Source organism: Anomaloglossus baeobatrachus, chromosome 2, assembly GCF_048569485.1.
Source record: "Anomaloglossus baeobatrachus isolate aAnoBae1 chromosome 2, aAnoBae1.hap1, whole genome shotgun sequence".
NCBI lineage: Eukaryota > Metazoa > Chordata > Amphibia > Anura > Aromobatidae > Anomaloglossus > Anomaloglossus baeobatrachus.
In genome coordinates this window covers 78761043-78778089 of record NC_134354.1, presented here as the reverse complement: position 1 = coordinate 78778089, position 17047 = coordinate 78761043, and the positions used below count along the sequence as shown (strand labels likewise).

General features: G+C 43.4%; 1 protein-coding gene across 2 annotated transcripts in view; it reads right to left on the bottom strand.

Moving 5' to 3' along the window:
* LOC142283171 (uncharacterized protein C3orf38-like) overlaps positions 1 to 16251 on the bottom strand; it is a 43181-nt gene extending 26930 nt beyond the window's left edge. For both annotated transcript variants that reach the window (XM_075333090.1, XM_075333092.1), the window contains exons 1-2: positions 16114 to 16251; positions 2778 to 2950 (exon numbers count right to left, since the gene is read on the bottom strand). In XM_075333090.1, the coding sequence (XP_075189205.1) occupies positions 2778 to 2950; positions 16114 to 16237 (297 nt within the window). In that variant the 5' untranslated portion in view covers positions 16238 to 16251. The remainder of the gene's footprint in view (positions 1 to 2777; positions 2951 to 16113) is intronic.
* Between the last annotated feature and the right edge of the window lie 796 nt (positions 16252 to 17047).

Below are 17047 nucleotides of genomic sequence, written 5' to 3'. Positions count from 1 at the left end.
GGCCATCAGAGACAAGATCGTGGAGGGTCACAAGGCTGGCAAGGGGTACAAAACCCTTTCCAAGGAGTTGGGCCTACCTGTCTCCACTGTTGGGAGCATCATCCGGAAGTGGAAGGCTTATGGAACTACTGTTAGCCTTCCACGACCTGGACAGCCTTTGAAAGTTTCCACCCATGCCGAGGCCAGGCTTGTCCGAAGAGTCAAGGCTAACTCAAGGACAACAAGGAAGGAGCTCCGGGAAGATCTCATGACAGCGGGGACATTGGTTTCAGTCAATACCATAAGTAACGTACTCCACCGCAATGGTCTCCGTTCCCAACGAGCCCGTAAGGTACCTTTAGTTTCAAAGCGTCATGTCAAGGCTCGTCTACAGTTTGCTCATGATCACTTGGAGGACTCTGAGACAAACTGGTTCAAGGTTCTCTGGTCTGATGAGACCAAGATCGAGATCTTTGGTGCCAACCACACATGTGACGTTTGGAGACTGGATGGCACTGCATACGACCCCAAGAATACCATCCCTACAGTCAAGCATGGTGGTGGCAGCATCATGCTGTGGGGCTGTTTCTCAGCCAAGGGGTCTGGCCATCTTGTCCGCATCCATGGGAAGATGGATAGCACGGCCTACCTGGAGATTTTGGCCAAGAACCTCCACTCCTCCATCAAGGATCTTAAGATGGGTCGTCATTTCATCTTCCAACAAGACAACGACCCAAAGCACACAGCCAAGAAAACCAAGGCCTGGTTCAAGAGGAAAAAAATCAAGGTGTTGCAGTGGCCTAGTCAGTCTCCTGACCTTAACCCAATTGAAAACTTGTGGAAGGAGCTCAAGATTAAAGTCCGCATGAGACACCCAAAGAACCTAGATAACTTGGAGAATATCTGCATGGAGGAGTGGGCCAAGATAACTCCAGAGACCTGTGCCGGCCTGATCAAGTCTTATAAAAGACGATTATTAGCTGTAATTGCAAACAAGGGTTATTCCACAAAATATTAAACCATGGGGTTGAATAATAATTGACCCACACTTTTATGTTGAAAATTTATTAAAATTTAACTGAGCAACATAACTTGTTGGTTTGTAAGATTTATGCATCTGTTAATAAATCCTGCTCTTGTTTGAAGTTTGCAGGCTCTAACTTATTTGCATCTTATCAAACCTGCTAAATCTGCAGGGGGTTGAATACTACTTGTAGGCACTGTAGGTATCTTGCATATACAGTAGTGTAGTGCAAAGCACATAAACCTGTCACAAATTGTGATTACAGATAACAGAATATATTACAATCAAATATAATATTATTCAGTCTGTTGGGAAAGACGTCATGACTTTCACAGTTTTCATTCTGGGAGACAACAAATTTTTTAACAGCATGTAGCAGTAAGATCTGAATGAGGTATATAGAAGTAAAAAAATATTAAAATCAAATAAAAACCAAACAAGTTAAAAACATCCCGATTCACTTATGGTTGGTTTTATGTTAAACTAATAGAATAAACTAATAAACTTCGGATTTGCCTCTTTCCTATGAATAAGAACAATCACAAACACCAGTGGTCAAAAACACTTTTCTCGAAATATATCCTTTTGTCCAAAAACCATATAATTGACCTATTATTCTATTAGTTTAACATAAAACCAACCGTAAGTGAATCGGGATGTTTTTAACTTGTTTGGTTTTTATTTGATTTTAATATTTTTTCACTTCTATATGGGCCACACAGCCCCAAAGCATGATGGAACCTCCACCAAATTTTACTGTGGGTAGCAAGTGCTTTTCTTGGAATGCCGTGTTTTTTTGCCTCCATGCATAATGCCTTTTTGTATGATCAAACAACTCAATCTTGGTTTCATCAGTCCACAGGACCTTCTTCCAAAATGTAACTGGCTTGTCCAAATGTGCTTTTGCATACATCAGGCGACTCTGTTTGTGGCGTGCTTGCAGAAACGGCTTCTTTCGCATCACTCTCCCATACAGCTTCTCCTTGTGCAACGTGCGCTGTATTGTTGACCAATGCACATTGACACCATCTGCAGCAAGATGATGCTGCAGGTCTTTGGAGGTGGTCTGTGGATTGTCCTTGACTGTTCTCACCATTCTTCTTCTCTGCCTTTCTGATATTTTTCTTGGCCTGCCACTTCTGGGCTTAACAAGAACTGTACCTGTGTTCTTCCATTTCCTTACTATGTTCCTCACAGTGGAAACTGACAGTTTAAATCTCTGAGACAACTTTTTGTATCCTTCCCCTGAACAACTATGTTGAATAATCTTTATTTTCAGATCATTTGAGAGTTGTTTTGAGGAGCCCATGATGCCACTCTTCATAGGATATTCAAATAGGAGAACAACTTGCAAGTGGCCACCTTAAATACCTTTTCTCATGATTGGATATACCTGCCTATGAAGTTCAAAGCTAAATGAGGTTACAAAACCAATTTAGTGCTTTAGTAAGTCAGTAGTTAGGAGTGTTCAAATCAAGAAATTGATAAGGGTGGCCATACTTTTGCACCGGTCAAATTTTGTTTAAATGCGGATTGCACTTTTCTGTTAGTACAATAAACCTCATTTCAATCCAGAAATATTACTCAGTCCATCAGTTATTAGATATATGAAACTGAAATAGCTGTTGCAAAAACCCAATTTGTTATAAAGAAAAAAGGTTAACATTAATAGGGGTGCCCAAACTTTTTCATATGACTGTATATATATATATATATATATATATATATATATATATATATAGTTTATAGTTTCCAGTACTTGTCAGATACTCACGTGATTGCTCCAATGCGTGAGAGTTTTCTGGATAACTTCATTTTTTGTGAAATTTGGAGCTAGAGGAATGCCCTCATTTTTAAGGTGAGCAGCAATGACGTTACGAAGAACTTTTTTACGATTCAGGAGCTCATAGGCGCTGTGACTGTTCTGTACTATGGCATCAATGGCCTCTACAAATAAAATAACAAGAGGTGAAAATATTATTTTTGCAGACATAATTAAATCAGGAAAAAATAAGCAATTCAACAAGAAATCAGATCAATCATAAAGACCTCACATAGGAAATCATTACAGTGGAAAAGAAAAACAGACCTCTCTGAAGCACTAAGAGGATATTGGTCGGAATATTCAGTGCACTGGCTATATGACTGCCAGAAGGGCTCCTACAAATGTCCGTAAAAATCCGTCCAAGCAAAGTCTCTCGCAGTCTACTGTTACATCCTGGCCTATCAGGTCGTCACAGGGTATTTTGCAATCTGCCCATCTGTACAATATCCACCTCCTCCTTGGTTACGGGTCCCTAACCTATGGTGTTGCCAAAACCAGCTAATCAAAATCCTAGGAACACTCTGCACCACACCCACCAGATACACCAGTGGACGGCCTGAGTGGAATAGGGTCTCCCACTTGGGGGGGTTGGTTAAGGGGAGGTCAGGAGTGTCAGGAGTAGGCCAGTGTAGTGTTGGGAGTGAAGGAGAGAGGTCAGAAGCTGGGCTCCTTGGAGGTACTAGGTAGCAGACGTTGGTCTGGGCCTGTTAGGTGCTGGACCCCCGGTCGCAGGGGATCGTGACAAGGGGCACGGTATTGTTGTGGAGGACAGCCGGCAGCCTTGTACCATCACCGGGCTGGGACCAGGGTACAACGGGGTACATGGACCCTAGGTCAGGGAGTAGCTTCACTCAACCTGACAATTTACCCGACGAGAACGGAGCCTTCAAGATCCGCTCTCCACCCGCTCCAAAATCGGGGTACTAGCGCAACGAGGGGGATAGGACTTTCCACAAATATGGTCCAGGAAATCACAAGCATGAACCCTGAGAGCAAGCTCCCTCAGTTAGCCACACTGGGGAGTGGGACCCGATTAGTTTCAAGCTATAGGGGCCAACTAAGGAGAGAACAAGGTTCCAAGGGAAAGGTCAGAGATCATCAGGCAACACCAGCAGAAACGGGACCCAAATGTGCTCCCCCTCAGCGGTAGCGTTGTCCAGAACTTTGGTTTACTAAGTTGTCGGTGTCAGCGTTATTGGACTGAGTGAGTATGCAAGTGACCCTTACCATCCCAACGGCACATCCCTGTCACCATCACCGAGTCCCTAGGCATCCCCCTACCCGTGGAGGGGTTAAACACCTGGCTGCCCACTCCTTTGCCACCGGTTATTCCCCAGCTGCAGCAGTGGTACTCCACCTTACCACACACCACAGGTGGCATCACGAACTGTCAATACACCATCCCCTGTAAATAGCCCCTTAATTCGAGTGGCCGCATGACCCCCGGGTCCGGACTCCCCTCGAGCCACCGCAGATCCGAATCCGAGCAGCCCGGCTGCTGACGTGGGGGCGACACACTACCAATCTGAACTAGACACCCTCATAGGAATATAAAAGGCTATCAAGTTCGGGACGGAAGACTTGCGGACGGTCCATGAATTTGCGGTGTATACTTGGTCTCATGGACATTTGTAGGAGCCCTAAGGCAATTGAGTGATCTTCCAAAAAATTTGCGATTTTGTGCCTGATTTATCAAGTTGATTTTGCCCGAATACTGGTGTAAAAAAACTTGTTAAAATGTTAAAAAAGTTTTGTTTAACTTAGAGTTGATGAACTTGATGTATCTTATTGGTGCATCCTTCCAAAAGGCTGGTCTAGAAATCCTTAGTTTAATGAATTAGACCTATAGTTTCCCAATGATCTTCTTTAGCTATATACTCTTATAGTATATTTAAATACACTATATGGACAAATGTATTTCGGAGGCATGCACATTTCGCCTACAGGAGATTTTATGTCTAAATCATATTTTTCGGAGTTGGTCCCCCCCATGTGCTGCTAAAACAGTGTCCACTCTTCTGGGACTAATAGACAAGATTTTGGAGGTGTTTTTGGGAATCTTTGACCAGTCATCCGGAAGATCAGTTTTGAGATCAGACACTGATGTTGGAAGAGTGCACAATTTTTAATGATACAATGAAGCTCCTGAAACGTTTTTTTTGTTGATGTTTATACCAGAAGAGTTTTGGACTCTGCAGTTATGAAGTCAGCAGAGTGTTGGGGACTTTAAAGGGAACCTGTCAGGTGAAATATGCACCCAGAACCACGAGCAGTTCTAGGTACATATTGCTAATCAATGCCTAGCAGTCCCAGCATCTAGTAGCATAGATAAAGGGATCTATAGAAAATGTATTTCTAAAGATACTTCATTATATGCTAATGAGGCCAGCGACTAATTGCAAAGGCGTTACTTCCCTTGGCTAGTAGGCCCTCTTAGCTTGTAAGCATGCCCCTGTGGGTGTGCTAACATGTTAATGAATGCCCAGATTTCAGAGGCATGGTCGCACGCACCTCTGCTGCCACAACGCCTGATGCTGGATTTTTGCTCACTGCGCATGATCCTTGGACTTCTGGTCATGTGCACTATGAAATAAGGTATATGTGTCCTGGCTTCAAACTGGTGTAGTGCACATGACTAGAAGTGTTGGAGACTTCTGGTCATGCACACTGACCCTATACCCAGCGTTCTGAGGCAGTGCAATGGACACAGGTACGCACATCACAGCCGATGATGACAGTGAGCAGTGGATATTGAATAGCATGATAGCACGCCCCTGTGGGTGTGCTAACATGCTAAGAGGGTGGAATGAGCGCAGGAACTAACCCCTCTGCGATTAGTCCTTGCACTCATTAGCATATCATATAGGATCTTTAGAAATACTTTTTCTAAAGATCTCTTTATTTATGCTACTAGATACAGGGACAGTTAGGCAGGGAATAGCAATATGTACCCAGAACTGCTCGTGGTTCAGGGTGCATATTGCACCTGACAGGTTCCCTTTAATACAAAAAAAGACAGTTTGCACTCTGATAATGCTAAAGTATGGAAACCATGAATGTGTGAACATGGACCTGCATTACTGCTAAGGAAAATCTAAGAAAAATGAGATATTTAGCATATATAAATGGCCATTTGTATATCTGCACAGTTGCCACTTCACAGCATGTCTTGTAACTGGGTACCTACACTGTGCTAACGCCTCTCTCTGGGTTAAAAACCTCCTGTGTATGGGCAAGTAGTTACCTGCTATATAGGATAAGATTACCTGTGGCAAGTGGGGGTGGGGTGCACGGTCAGAAGGTATGACCCTCTTAATATAGACAAAAAGACTGACTGCACTCACCAAACTGAGGTGTGAACAGGTGCATAACTGAACATGACATAAAATACAAAAAAAAGACAGTTTGCACTCTGATAATGCTAAAGTATACCTGTTCACACCTCAGTTTGGTGAGTGCAGTCAGTCTTTTTGTCTATATGAAGAGGGTCATACCTTCTGACTGTGCACCCCACCCCCACTTGCCACAGGTAATCTTATCCTATATAGCAGGTTCCAACTTGCCCATGCACATGAGGTTTTTAACCCAGAGAAAGGCATTAGCATAGTGTAGGTACCCAGTTACGAGATATGCCGTGAAGTGGCAACTGGGCAGATATACAAATGGCCATTTATATATGCAAAATATCTCATTTTTCTTAGATTTTCCTTAGCAGTAATGAAGGTCCATGTTCACACATTCATGGCTTCCATACATTAGCATTATCAGAGTGCAAACTGTCTTTTTTGTATTTTATGTCATGTTCAGTTATGCACCTGTTCACACCTCAGTTTGGTGAGTGCAGTCAGTCTTTTTGTCTAGGTTCTCTTTAATGTCTTCTGCTCCTCCTCAGCACTCTTTCACTTCATGGCTGAGCTCCTGTGCTTCCTAAATGCTTTTAATCATGAACGGATTTGTTAAACCAGTAGCTCCTATTAAAAGACCACGCTGGTGTCAGTAAGCTCTTTAGAGGGAGTCATTCTATCACAAATGTTGGTAAAAGTAGACGGCACAGCGAGTGGCTGGATGTTATACACAAGGGGCAGTGGGACTGTATAACAAACCTGAATTCAATTAAGATGTGTTTCCCAGTAAATACAATAGAACATATTTGTGTGAGAGGAAATAGCTAGACATGAGCGGACCTGTTTACGTTTGAGTTCTGCAGGATCAGCCGGACGTTAGATAAAGTTCAGGACCAGAATTTGACCTGAACCTCATTGGAAGTCACTGAGTGGGCAGTTCGGGTCTCAGCCCACATACAGCCAGCCATCAACAGATCACTTCTGGGGGAGGGGGGAAGGATTTTTTAACTTTCTTTTTTCTGGGTGCACACTACATCCGTTCACACTGTAGTTACCCCCAGTGTAAGCCGTTCAAACTCTGCAAGTGGTTTGTACTAGGCTGAGCACCGAGCGTACCCGAGCTCATGCAAGTGGTGTTCACACGTGAACTCCGAACTCAAATACTGATATTTTTTTTTTTGAAAAGTCAGTGATCGGTACTGACACTAAACTTTACTGTTCAGGTCGGCTCATCTCTAGAAATAGCAGCATGCTGGAATGTCACACACTCTTTTTGATGTCAAATATAAATTATTTATTTTTCCCACAGAGAAGCAGCTTATCAACTTTCTTATAGGTTTCTATGAACAGTCTCTGTGGGCTGAGCAGGGTTGTCAACCTGACTTTTTTACTTTTTTCTGGACAGCTTATCAAAAAATCTGGACAATGTTTTCTGTGGATGTAGAAACTTGACACTTAAGATCAATGTGAATAGTGTTTTTTATTGTGAAGAACTTGTAGGACCAGCACAAGTACAGATGTTTTGGTAAAAGACCATCAGTGTGCATGCAGAGGATCCTCAGAAAGTATGTTGGCAAGCGACTTGGCAACGGCGTAGCTGGGTATGACGCAATGTCTACTGCCAAGTTTCTACATCTACTTTAGACAGTTTTGGACCCTACGTGACTACCACCTCAGAAGTGCCGTGTGTATCAACTCACTTCATATTAGTAGCACATTGGCTTCTTTGTTAGGAACGCCTATCAGTAGCACATTGGCCTCTTTAGCCTTTAGTTATTGAGTAGATTCCTTTGATGTCGAGCTCTGTGGGATTTTTCTCCTTCTCCCTTGCTCAGATTGATTTGTTGACTAGCTCCGAGCAGCCGTTGTGCCTCATCTCATACCTGATGTACAAGGAGATGAAAAGATGTCTCACCAATGTTTTCTGTGGAGACATTGGAAAACCATAATAAATCGTTGTCGTCACGAATAACGAACCTAATACAAGACAATGAGGAACCCAAGCATTTTTCTGGAAAATTTCCTAGAAAAGTGATTGGGTTCCCCATTGACTTGCATTAGGTTCGTTATTCGTGATGAATACTGGAATAGTACTAGGTATTCAGTAAGCATAAGCCAAACACGAATATTTTACTATTCGCCCATCACTAATTATAAGTGACCTTGTCCATAGCCCATAATTCTGATAGAAGACATCAGCTTTATTCACAGTGAACCATAAAATGATAGGTAAAATAATATGTAAGTTTGTACTACTTCAGAAAAATCATGAAAACCTTATTTTTTTAATGTACAGCATTTAAAGTGCCCTATTTTTATGAACTCTCCTGGAATTTCTAGACTGTTGAAAACTCAGGGTCAGATGTCTGCTGCTAAAAGTTTTACAAAAGGTTAGGGTGCCCCAAAGAAGGCTGATGACTCTTGTTTGAACTAACAGTGCTGTTATGGATCTTAGGAAAGTTTCCCCCTATCACAGCTTCTCCTGCCTAGCATATTTCATGGGGGGGGTCACACCAGTCTCTGGCATACAAAGGCTCTGATGCCTCAGAGAGTACTCTCTACTGTTAGGCTGGTTTCACACTGTGTTTTTCCCTACGTTCAGTGGTCCCGTCGGAGCTTCTGACGAACTCCCTCGCAAAACAGGCCAATGGGGCCATTGACTATGTCTGGGTGTCTGACTGCAGAAAGTGTATATGCCTGAAAATGGTGTAAGACAGAGCACATGGTGACTCAGTCTGCTCCATTATAGTCAATGGTCCCATCGGTTCATAAATATGAAACCCGTTTTGTGGGGTGTTCGGACGAAAGCTCTGATGGAACCAATGAACGTAGGTAAAAACTGAATCTGAAGGGGCCTTTAGGCCCAGTGCCCACGTTGTGTAGTTTTGACGCATATTTTCAGAAATCTGCAGCAAAATCTGCATGCCATTGTGAAGCCAGCAAAGTCTATGAGAATTCAGAAGTGCTGTGTCCACATTGCTTTTTTTTCCTTTGCGTATTTGGTGCAGATTTGGTGCAGAAAAAAAGAAATCTGCACCAAATACACAAGGAAAAAATACTCAACATGGGCACAGCACTTCTGAATTATCATAGACTTTGCTGGCTTTATGATGGACATGCAGATTTTGCTGCAGATTTCTGAAAATCTGCGTCAAAATCCGCATCAAAATCCGCTGCTTGGGCACAGGGCCTTAGGCTATGTGCCCACGGGGGAAAGTGCCCTTCGGTTATATCCGCAGGACATTCCGCAGGAGCTCCCAGAAAACCGCAGCACAACTTTGTCTGTTTCAATGCTGCGGTTTATTTGCGGAATGTCCTGCGGATATCCTGCGGGCATTCTGCATTGAGGATATAGTACTATGGCTTCAGCACTGCATCCTCAATGCAGAACAAGTGCTGCAGTGATCGGGGGAGTTCATACTTACCTCCATCACATAGCACTTCTCTCCGGCGTCTGTCAGCATTTCTACACTGTGCAGGAGAAGGTGGGTGGGCCTGAACTAGCTCTGGCTGTCACATGACCGGAGCTCGTGCAGGCCCCGCCCACCTCCTCCTTCCTGCTCATGGATCCACCGCGCTGCAGCCTCCTGTGCACCGAGGGAAAGTGACCGGGTGTCTGCTGTCCAGGCAGGTAAGTATGGGAACATCCGCAGGAATAATTGACATGCAGTTATGCGCGGCTGCGGGAAATCCGCAACATATTCCGCAGTAGCACATTCCACAACGTGGACACAGACACTCCACATGTCCCATAGGATAACATGGGGAGTGTCTGTACATGCTAAAACCTGCAGATTTATCTGGAAAATCCAGATAAAGCCACAGGTTTTCCGCGGCAAAATCCGCAGAAGCAAGCTCCCGTGGGCACATGGCCTTAGACTGCTATCACCTACAGTTTGGAGACAAAACTACATACAGTTAGGTCCAGAAATATTTGGACAGTGACACAATTTTCGCGAGTTGGGCTCTGCATGCCACCACATTGGATTTGAAATGAAACAGAATTCAAGTGCAGATTGTAACGTTTAATTTGAAGGTTTGAACAAAAATATCTGATAGAAATTGTAGGAATTGTACACATTTCTTTACAAACACTCCACATTTTAGGAGGTCAAAAGTAATTGGACAAATAAACCAAACCCAAACAAAATATTTTTATTTTCAATATTTTGTTGCAAATCCTTTGGAGTCAATCACTGTCTTAAGTCTGGAACCCATGGACATCACCAAACGCTGGGTTTCCTCCTTCTTAATGCTTTGCCAGGCCTTTACAGCCGCAGCCTTCAGGTCTTGCTTGTTTGTGGGTCTTTCCGTCTTAAGTCTGGATTTGAGCAAGTGAAATTCATGCTCAATTGGGTTAAGATCTGGTGATTGACTTGGCCATTGCAGAATGTTCCACTTTTTTGCACTCATGAACTCCTGGGTAGCTTTGGCTGTATGCTTGGGGTCATTGTCCATCTGTACTATGAAGCGCCGTCCGATCAACTTTGCGGCATTTGGCTGAATCTGGGCTAAAAGTATATCCCGGTACACTTCAGAATTCATCCGGCCACTCTTGTCTGCTGTTATGTCATCAATAAACACAAGTGACCCAGTGCCATTGAAAGCCATGCATGACCATGCCATCACGTTGCCTCCACCATGTTTTACAGAGGATGTGGTGTGCCTTGGATCATGTGCCGTTCCCTTTCTTCTCCAAACTTTTTTCTTCCCATCATTCTGGTACAGGTTGATCTTTGTCTCATCTGTCCATAGAATACTTTTCCAGAACTGAGCTGGCTTCATGAGGTGTTTTTCAGCAAATTTAACTCTGGCCTGTCTATTTTTGGAATTGATGAATGGTTTGCATCTAGATGTGAACCCTTTGTATTTACTTTCATGGAGTCTTCTCTTTACTGTTGACTTAGAGACAGATACACCTACTTCACTGAGAGTGTTCTGGACTTCAGTTGATGTTGTGAATGGGTTCTTCTTCACCAAAGAAAGTATGCGGCGATCATCCACCACTGTTGTCATCCGTGGACGCCCAGGCCTTTTTGAGTTCCCAAGCTCACCAGTCAATTCCTTTTTTCTCAGAATTTACCCGACTGTTGATTTTGCTACTCCAAGCATGTCTCCTATCTCTCTGATGGATTTTTTCTTTTTTTTTCAGCCTCAGGATGTTCTGCTTCACCTCAATCGAGAGTTCCTTAGACCGCATGTTGTCTGGTCACAGCAACAGCTTCCAAATGCAAAACCACACACCTGTAAATCAACCCCAGACCTTTTAACTACTTCATTGATTACAGGTTAATGAGGGAGACGCCTTCAGAGTTAATTGCAGCCCTTAGAGCCCCTTGTCCAATTACTTTTGGTCCTTGAAAAAGAGGAGGCTATGCATTACAGAGCTATGATTCCTAAACCCTTTCTCCTATTTGGATGTGAAAACTCTCATATTGCAGCTGGGAGTGTGCACTTTCAGCCCATATTATATATATAATTGTATTTCTGAACATGTTTTTGTAAACAGCTAAAATAACAAAACTTGTGTCACTGTCCAAATATTTCTGGACCTAACTGTATGCACACCACAACTACTTGTGTTATCATGAGAAGCATGGTTCCTGATCATAGCATGGACTACACAAAATTAATCCAAAAAAAGAGATAACATCTCTCAAGTTTACTTGCTCTTTCACACTAATCCTGTGGAAAACCATGATCTTGCTGCTTTCCCTCCCCAAAAGCATTCAACTGCAGTAAAGCGCTGATGGCAGCCTGCAGCGGCGGTCTCATGCAGGGTCTGGAATGCTCTGAGCACACCCGGAGCCTACGTTGGGGGTTCAGAGCAGGTCCCCCATATTGTTGTTGCTGCTAAATTGTTGCACTTAAATGAAAAGTTTTATGCAAAGTGAAAATTTTATGTGAAATGAAAAATGTTATGTCAAAGTTTATTGCACTATTGAAAGTCTTGTAAAAAGGGAATGCAGATTGCCCAAAACTGAATGTCTTATGCTAATGTTTTAAGCATTTACAGTGTCAAAAGGTTTTATGTTACAAATGTGAAATGCCTGGAAAGTTGTTGTAACGTTTACCAAACCATGCCTCCCATAAAGGAAAGAAATGTTATTATTCTTTTCCTATACCAATTTTGCAATTGCCATTGTAAAACCTTATTTACAGCCCGCGGACGTACTGTGATTTGCTGTGGGGGTGTGTGTTGCCCTTGCGGCTTGAGGCGCCACAGGGTACTGCACCTCACCAGAGGGTACAGTATTCATCTCGGATACAGAGGTCATCACCGGTAAAAAACCAACAACACACTCAACCATCACATAACACGGGAGCTCTTCCACTGGGACTGGGCTAGGGTAGGTGCTTGGGGTGGCCATCATGAGGTATGGGACCTCTTGCTCACTAGTTCAGGAACCCGGGAGGTGGGGCACCAATAGGGGAGTTAGAAGCCATCACAAACAGTAGTCAGTCGGACAGGAAGCACCAGGTCGCAATCAGGAGGAGTCAAGCAGAGACACAGACAATTCAGGGCACATTGTCTGGAGCTGCAAGCTCGACCTGAGTTCTTAGGAAAGAAGGGAGATCCAAGGGTATGTGGGGAGTGCAGAAGGCACCCATGACCAGTTCCACGGCCCAGGAGTTGGGGGTGGAGGGGAACCATCGAAAGGAGATGCACAGAAGGAAACACCGGCCTCGACCTCCGAAGTATCCAGGATCGGCTGAGGCCCATCACAGCATAGCTCGGTGTTTCAATGGCAGTGTGCTTCCATTGAGTAAAGAACTTGAACTGCACCCTCTGTGTCGTCCCGTGACTGCTGGTGATGACAACTGGCAGTTGGCATTTTGTAATGATACTTTGGGGCTAAGATTGAAATTGAAGATTGCCTATTTAGAACATTTTCTATCAAAGGAGATCAGTTGTGGAAAAGTACATAGACTTGACATTACCACAATTAGTGGTGGTGTCTTCACAATGCAGCCTAGGTCACTCACAATCCCTTACTAACACCTACAGTTAGGTCCAGAAATATTTGGACAGTGACACAAGTTTTGTTATTTTAGCTGTTTACAAAAACATGTTCAGAAATACAATTATATATATAATATGGGCTGAAAGTGCACACTCCCAGCTGCAATATGAGAGTTTTCACATCCAAATCGGAGAAAGGGTTTAGGAATCATAGCTCTGTAATGCATAGCCTCCTCTTTTTCAAGGGACCAAAAGTAATTGGACAAGGGACTCTAAGGGCTACAATTAACTCTGAAGGCGTCTCCCTCATTAACCTGTAATCAATGAAGTAGTTAAAAGGTCTGGGGTTGATTTACAGGTGTGTGGTTTTGCATTTGGAAGCTGTTGCTGTGACCAGACAACATGCGGTCTAAGGAACTCTCAATTGAGGTGAAGCAGAACATCCTGAGGCTGAAAAAAAAAGAAAAAATCCATCAGAGAGATAGGAGACATGCTTGGAGTAGCAAAATCAACAGTCGGGTACATTCTGAGAAAAAAGGAATTGACTGGTGAGCTTGGGAACTCAAAAAGGCCTGGGCGTCCACGGATGACAACAGTGGTGGATGATCGCCGCATACTTTCTTTGGTGAAGAAGAACCCGTTCACAACATCAACTTAAGTCCAGAACACTCTCAGTGAAGTAGGTGTATCTGTCTCTAAGTCAACAGTAAAGAGAAGACTCCATGAAAGTAAATACAAAGGGTTCACATCTAGATGCAAACCATTCATCAATTCCAAAAATAGACAGGCCAGAGTTACATTTGCTGAAAAACACCTCATGAAGCCAGCTCAGTTCTGGAAAAGTATTCTATGGACAGATGAGACAAAGATCAACCTGTACCAGAATGATGGGAAGAAAAAAGTTTGGAGAAGAAAGGGAACGGCACATGATCCAAGGCACACCACATCCTCTGTAAAACATGGTGGAGGCAACGTGATGGCATGGGCATGCATGGCTTTCAATGGCACTGGGTCACTTGTGTTTATTGATGACATAACAGCAGACAAGAGTAGCCGGATGAATTCTGAAGTGTACCGGGATATACTTTCAGCCCAGATTCAGCCAAATGCCGCAAAGTTGATCGGACGGCGCTTCATAGTACAGATGGACAATGACCTCAAGCATACAGCCAAAGCTACCCAGGAGTTCATGAGTGCAAAAAAGTGGAACATTCTGCAATGGCCAAGTCAATCACCAGATCTTAACCCAATTGAGCATGCATTTCACTTGCTCAAATCCAGACTTAAGACGGAAAGACCCACAAACAAGCAAGACCTGAAGGCTGCGGCTGTAAAGTCCTGGCAAAGCATTAAGGAGGAAACCCAGCGTTTGGTGATGTCCATGGGTTCCAGACTTAAGGCAGTGATTGCCTCCAAAGGATTCGCAACAAAATATTGAAAATAAAAATATTTTGTTTGGGTTTGGTTTATTTGTCCAATTACTTTTGACCTCCTAAAATGTGGAGTGTTTGTAAAGAAATGTGTACAATTCCTACAATTTCTATCAGATATTTTTGTTCAAACCTTCAAATTAAACGTTACAATCTGCACTTGAATTCTGTTGTAGAGATTTCATTTCAAATCCAATGTGGTGGCATGCAGAGCCCAACTCGCGAAAATTGTGTCACTGTCCAAATATTTCTGGACCTAACTGTATACCACTTCTGTGTTGTTGGAGGATGGTTCACTGTATTCTTGGTTATCATTAGATTAATTGTAGATACCTTTCTCTGCAAATTCCAACCCTAGCTCACCTTCTTTTGTTTTACACCAATATGGCATGTAGACAGGCTGCCGGGAAATCAGCCCTCATTATACACTTTCATTGATGCGATCAGAAAGGATTTTCTGCTTCAAGCAACTCAACTTTTTTTTACTCCTAAGCACTAATATTTTGAATTCAGGCTCCCAAGCTCTCTAGCTATTTTCAGGTGACACCTCTGTTGGTCCTATGGTTCTCTTCTCGCTCTCTTTATATCTATGGGTCCCAAGGGCAGCATAGAATGGGCTCTACTACAGCTATGTTACTGGCTCTTGGCCCTTCACAGCTTTCCTCTGTTGCACTCTTCTAGCCCACCACCGACTCACTCCTCGGTGGCCAGTCCTGTCCAGGGATCCTGTACACACCTTCATAGATGTGCAGAATCATAAACCACAACCACATGACACATTAGGCTGAGTGCGCATGTTGCATTTATGTGTTTTTGTGTGTAGATTTGTCACAAAACAGCAAGCAAATCCAGATGCCAGCAAAGTCAATAAGAATCCTGAAGTCTCGTGCACATGTTCAGTATCTTCTCCTTTCAGATTTGTTGCAGAATATAATCTGCAACATGTCAACTACGTGTTTTTGCAGCGTTTTTTCCACATATTGACCTAAAAAAAGATGCAAAAATGTGCATTTTTGCTGCTGTTCTCTATTTTTCCTGGTAAGACATGCAGAAATGGTGAAGAAATTTCTGCAATCAAGTACTCAACATATGCACATAGCCTTACTCTCCACACCACTACTTTGCTCTTTGTTAGCATCCTTTCAGATCCCCATTAAAATATACCAACCACCGAAGACTCAATTTTTTATATATTTCAATCTTTTGGCCAACATGGTACATAGATACAGCACCCAAAATCAAATCAGCGCTAAGTACCCAGACACCACTTGCTGATTGACATTGTCTCCTGTAAGATGGACTTTGGCGACCTCATGCACAGTGACACCACTGACGACAACAGCTCAGACCCATCGGGCAAGGTAACGGATGCAACCCAATTGTGCAATACACCACCATGTAGAATATATCAATAAATATTTCTTACATATTCACACATTATCACAGGTGGGGAAACCTCAAAGTTCACCCCTTACACACTTATTAACACATTCAAGTGCTGAATCTACCTGATTACCAGTATAAAGGGCACATACCCAGCTTCTCACCTGCTCGTGTACATACTGTAGATTTCTTCTTAGTGACAGTACCAGCCAGGGAGAATAGATCAGCAGTGTCCAGTAACCCTAGGAGCCTCCTGCTGCTCGCTCTTTCTCGTGCACTCAGCTCCATGACCCCGTGTATTGTGGAGATTACAGTGGAGGAACAAACCAAACTCGTTCGGATTTGTAAATACAAGAAAAGGGAATCGAAACTGCAGCTCATTGTAATACTATGTCCATGCAGCAGGGGTCACCAGTGACAACCTAATATGTATCTTGTATTTCTGCAGGCACTGAATGATAATTATCCATGTACTTATATAAGAACTAGAAGGTGGCCCGATTCTAAGCATCGGGGATTCTAGAATTTACGTATTGTGTAGTTAATGTATGATTTTTGTTATATATATATATATATATATATATATATATATATATATATATATATATATATAGATAGATGTTGTCTGTAGTTACCAAGTGTTTCTGTAGGGGCTGTACATGTTCTGGGTGTGGCGGGGGGTGAGAGCGGTGTTGTTTGTGTGTGTTGCGTTGTGTGTCGTTATTTGTGGAGCGCTGTGTGTCTGTATCGTGTATGTGTGTTGCGCGGTTTGTGTGGGGTGTGTGTGTGTGTGTGTGTTTTGGGGGAGGTATGTTTTGTGCAATGTGTGTGTGTTGCGCGGTATGTGCGTATATTTGTGCGTGCCGCGGTCTTTGTGTGTGTGTGCGGCGTTGTGTGTGTGGGTGTCTGTGTAGGGCAGTGTTTGTGGTTCCCAGTGTGTGGCAGTTTGTGTGTGTTTTGGGGGGAGGTGTGCACCCCCCATCGTGCTCCATCCCCCATGCTGCGCACCCCCCCATCGTGCTCCATCCCCCATGCTGCGCACCCCCCATCGTGCTCCATCCCCACTCCCCATTGTGCTCCATCCCCCATGCTGCGTAC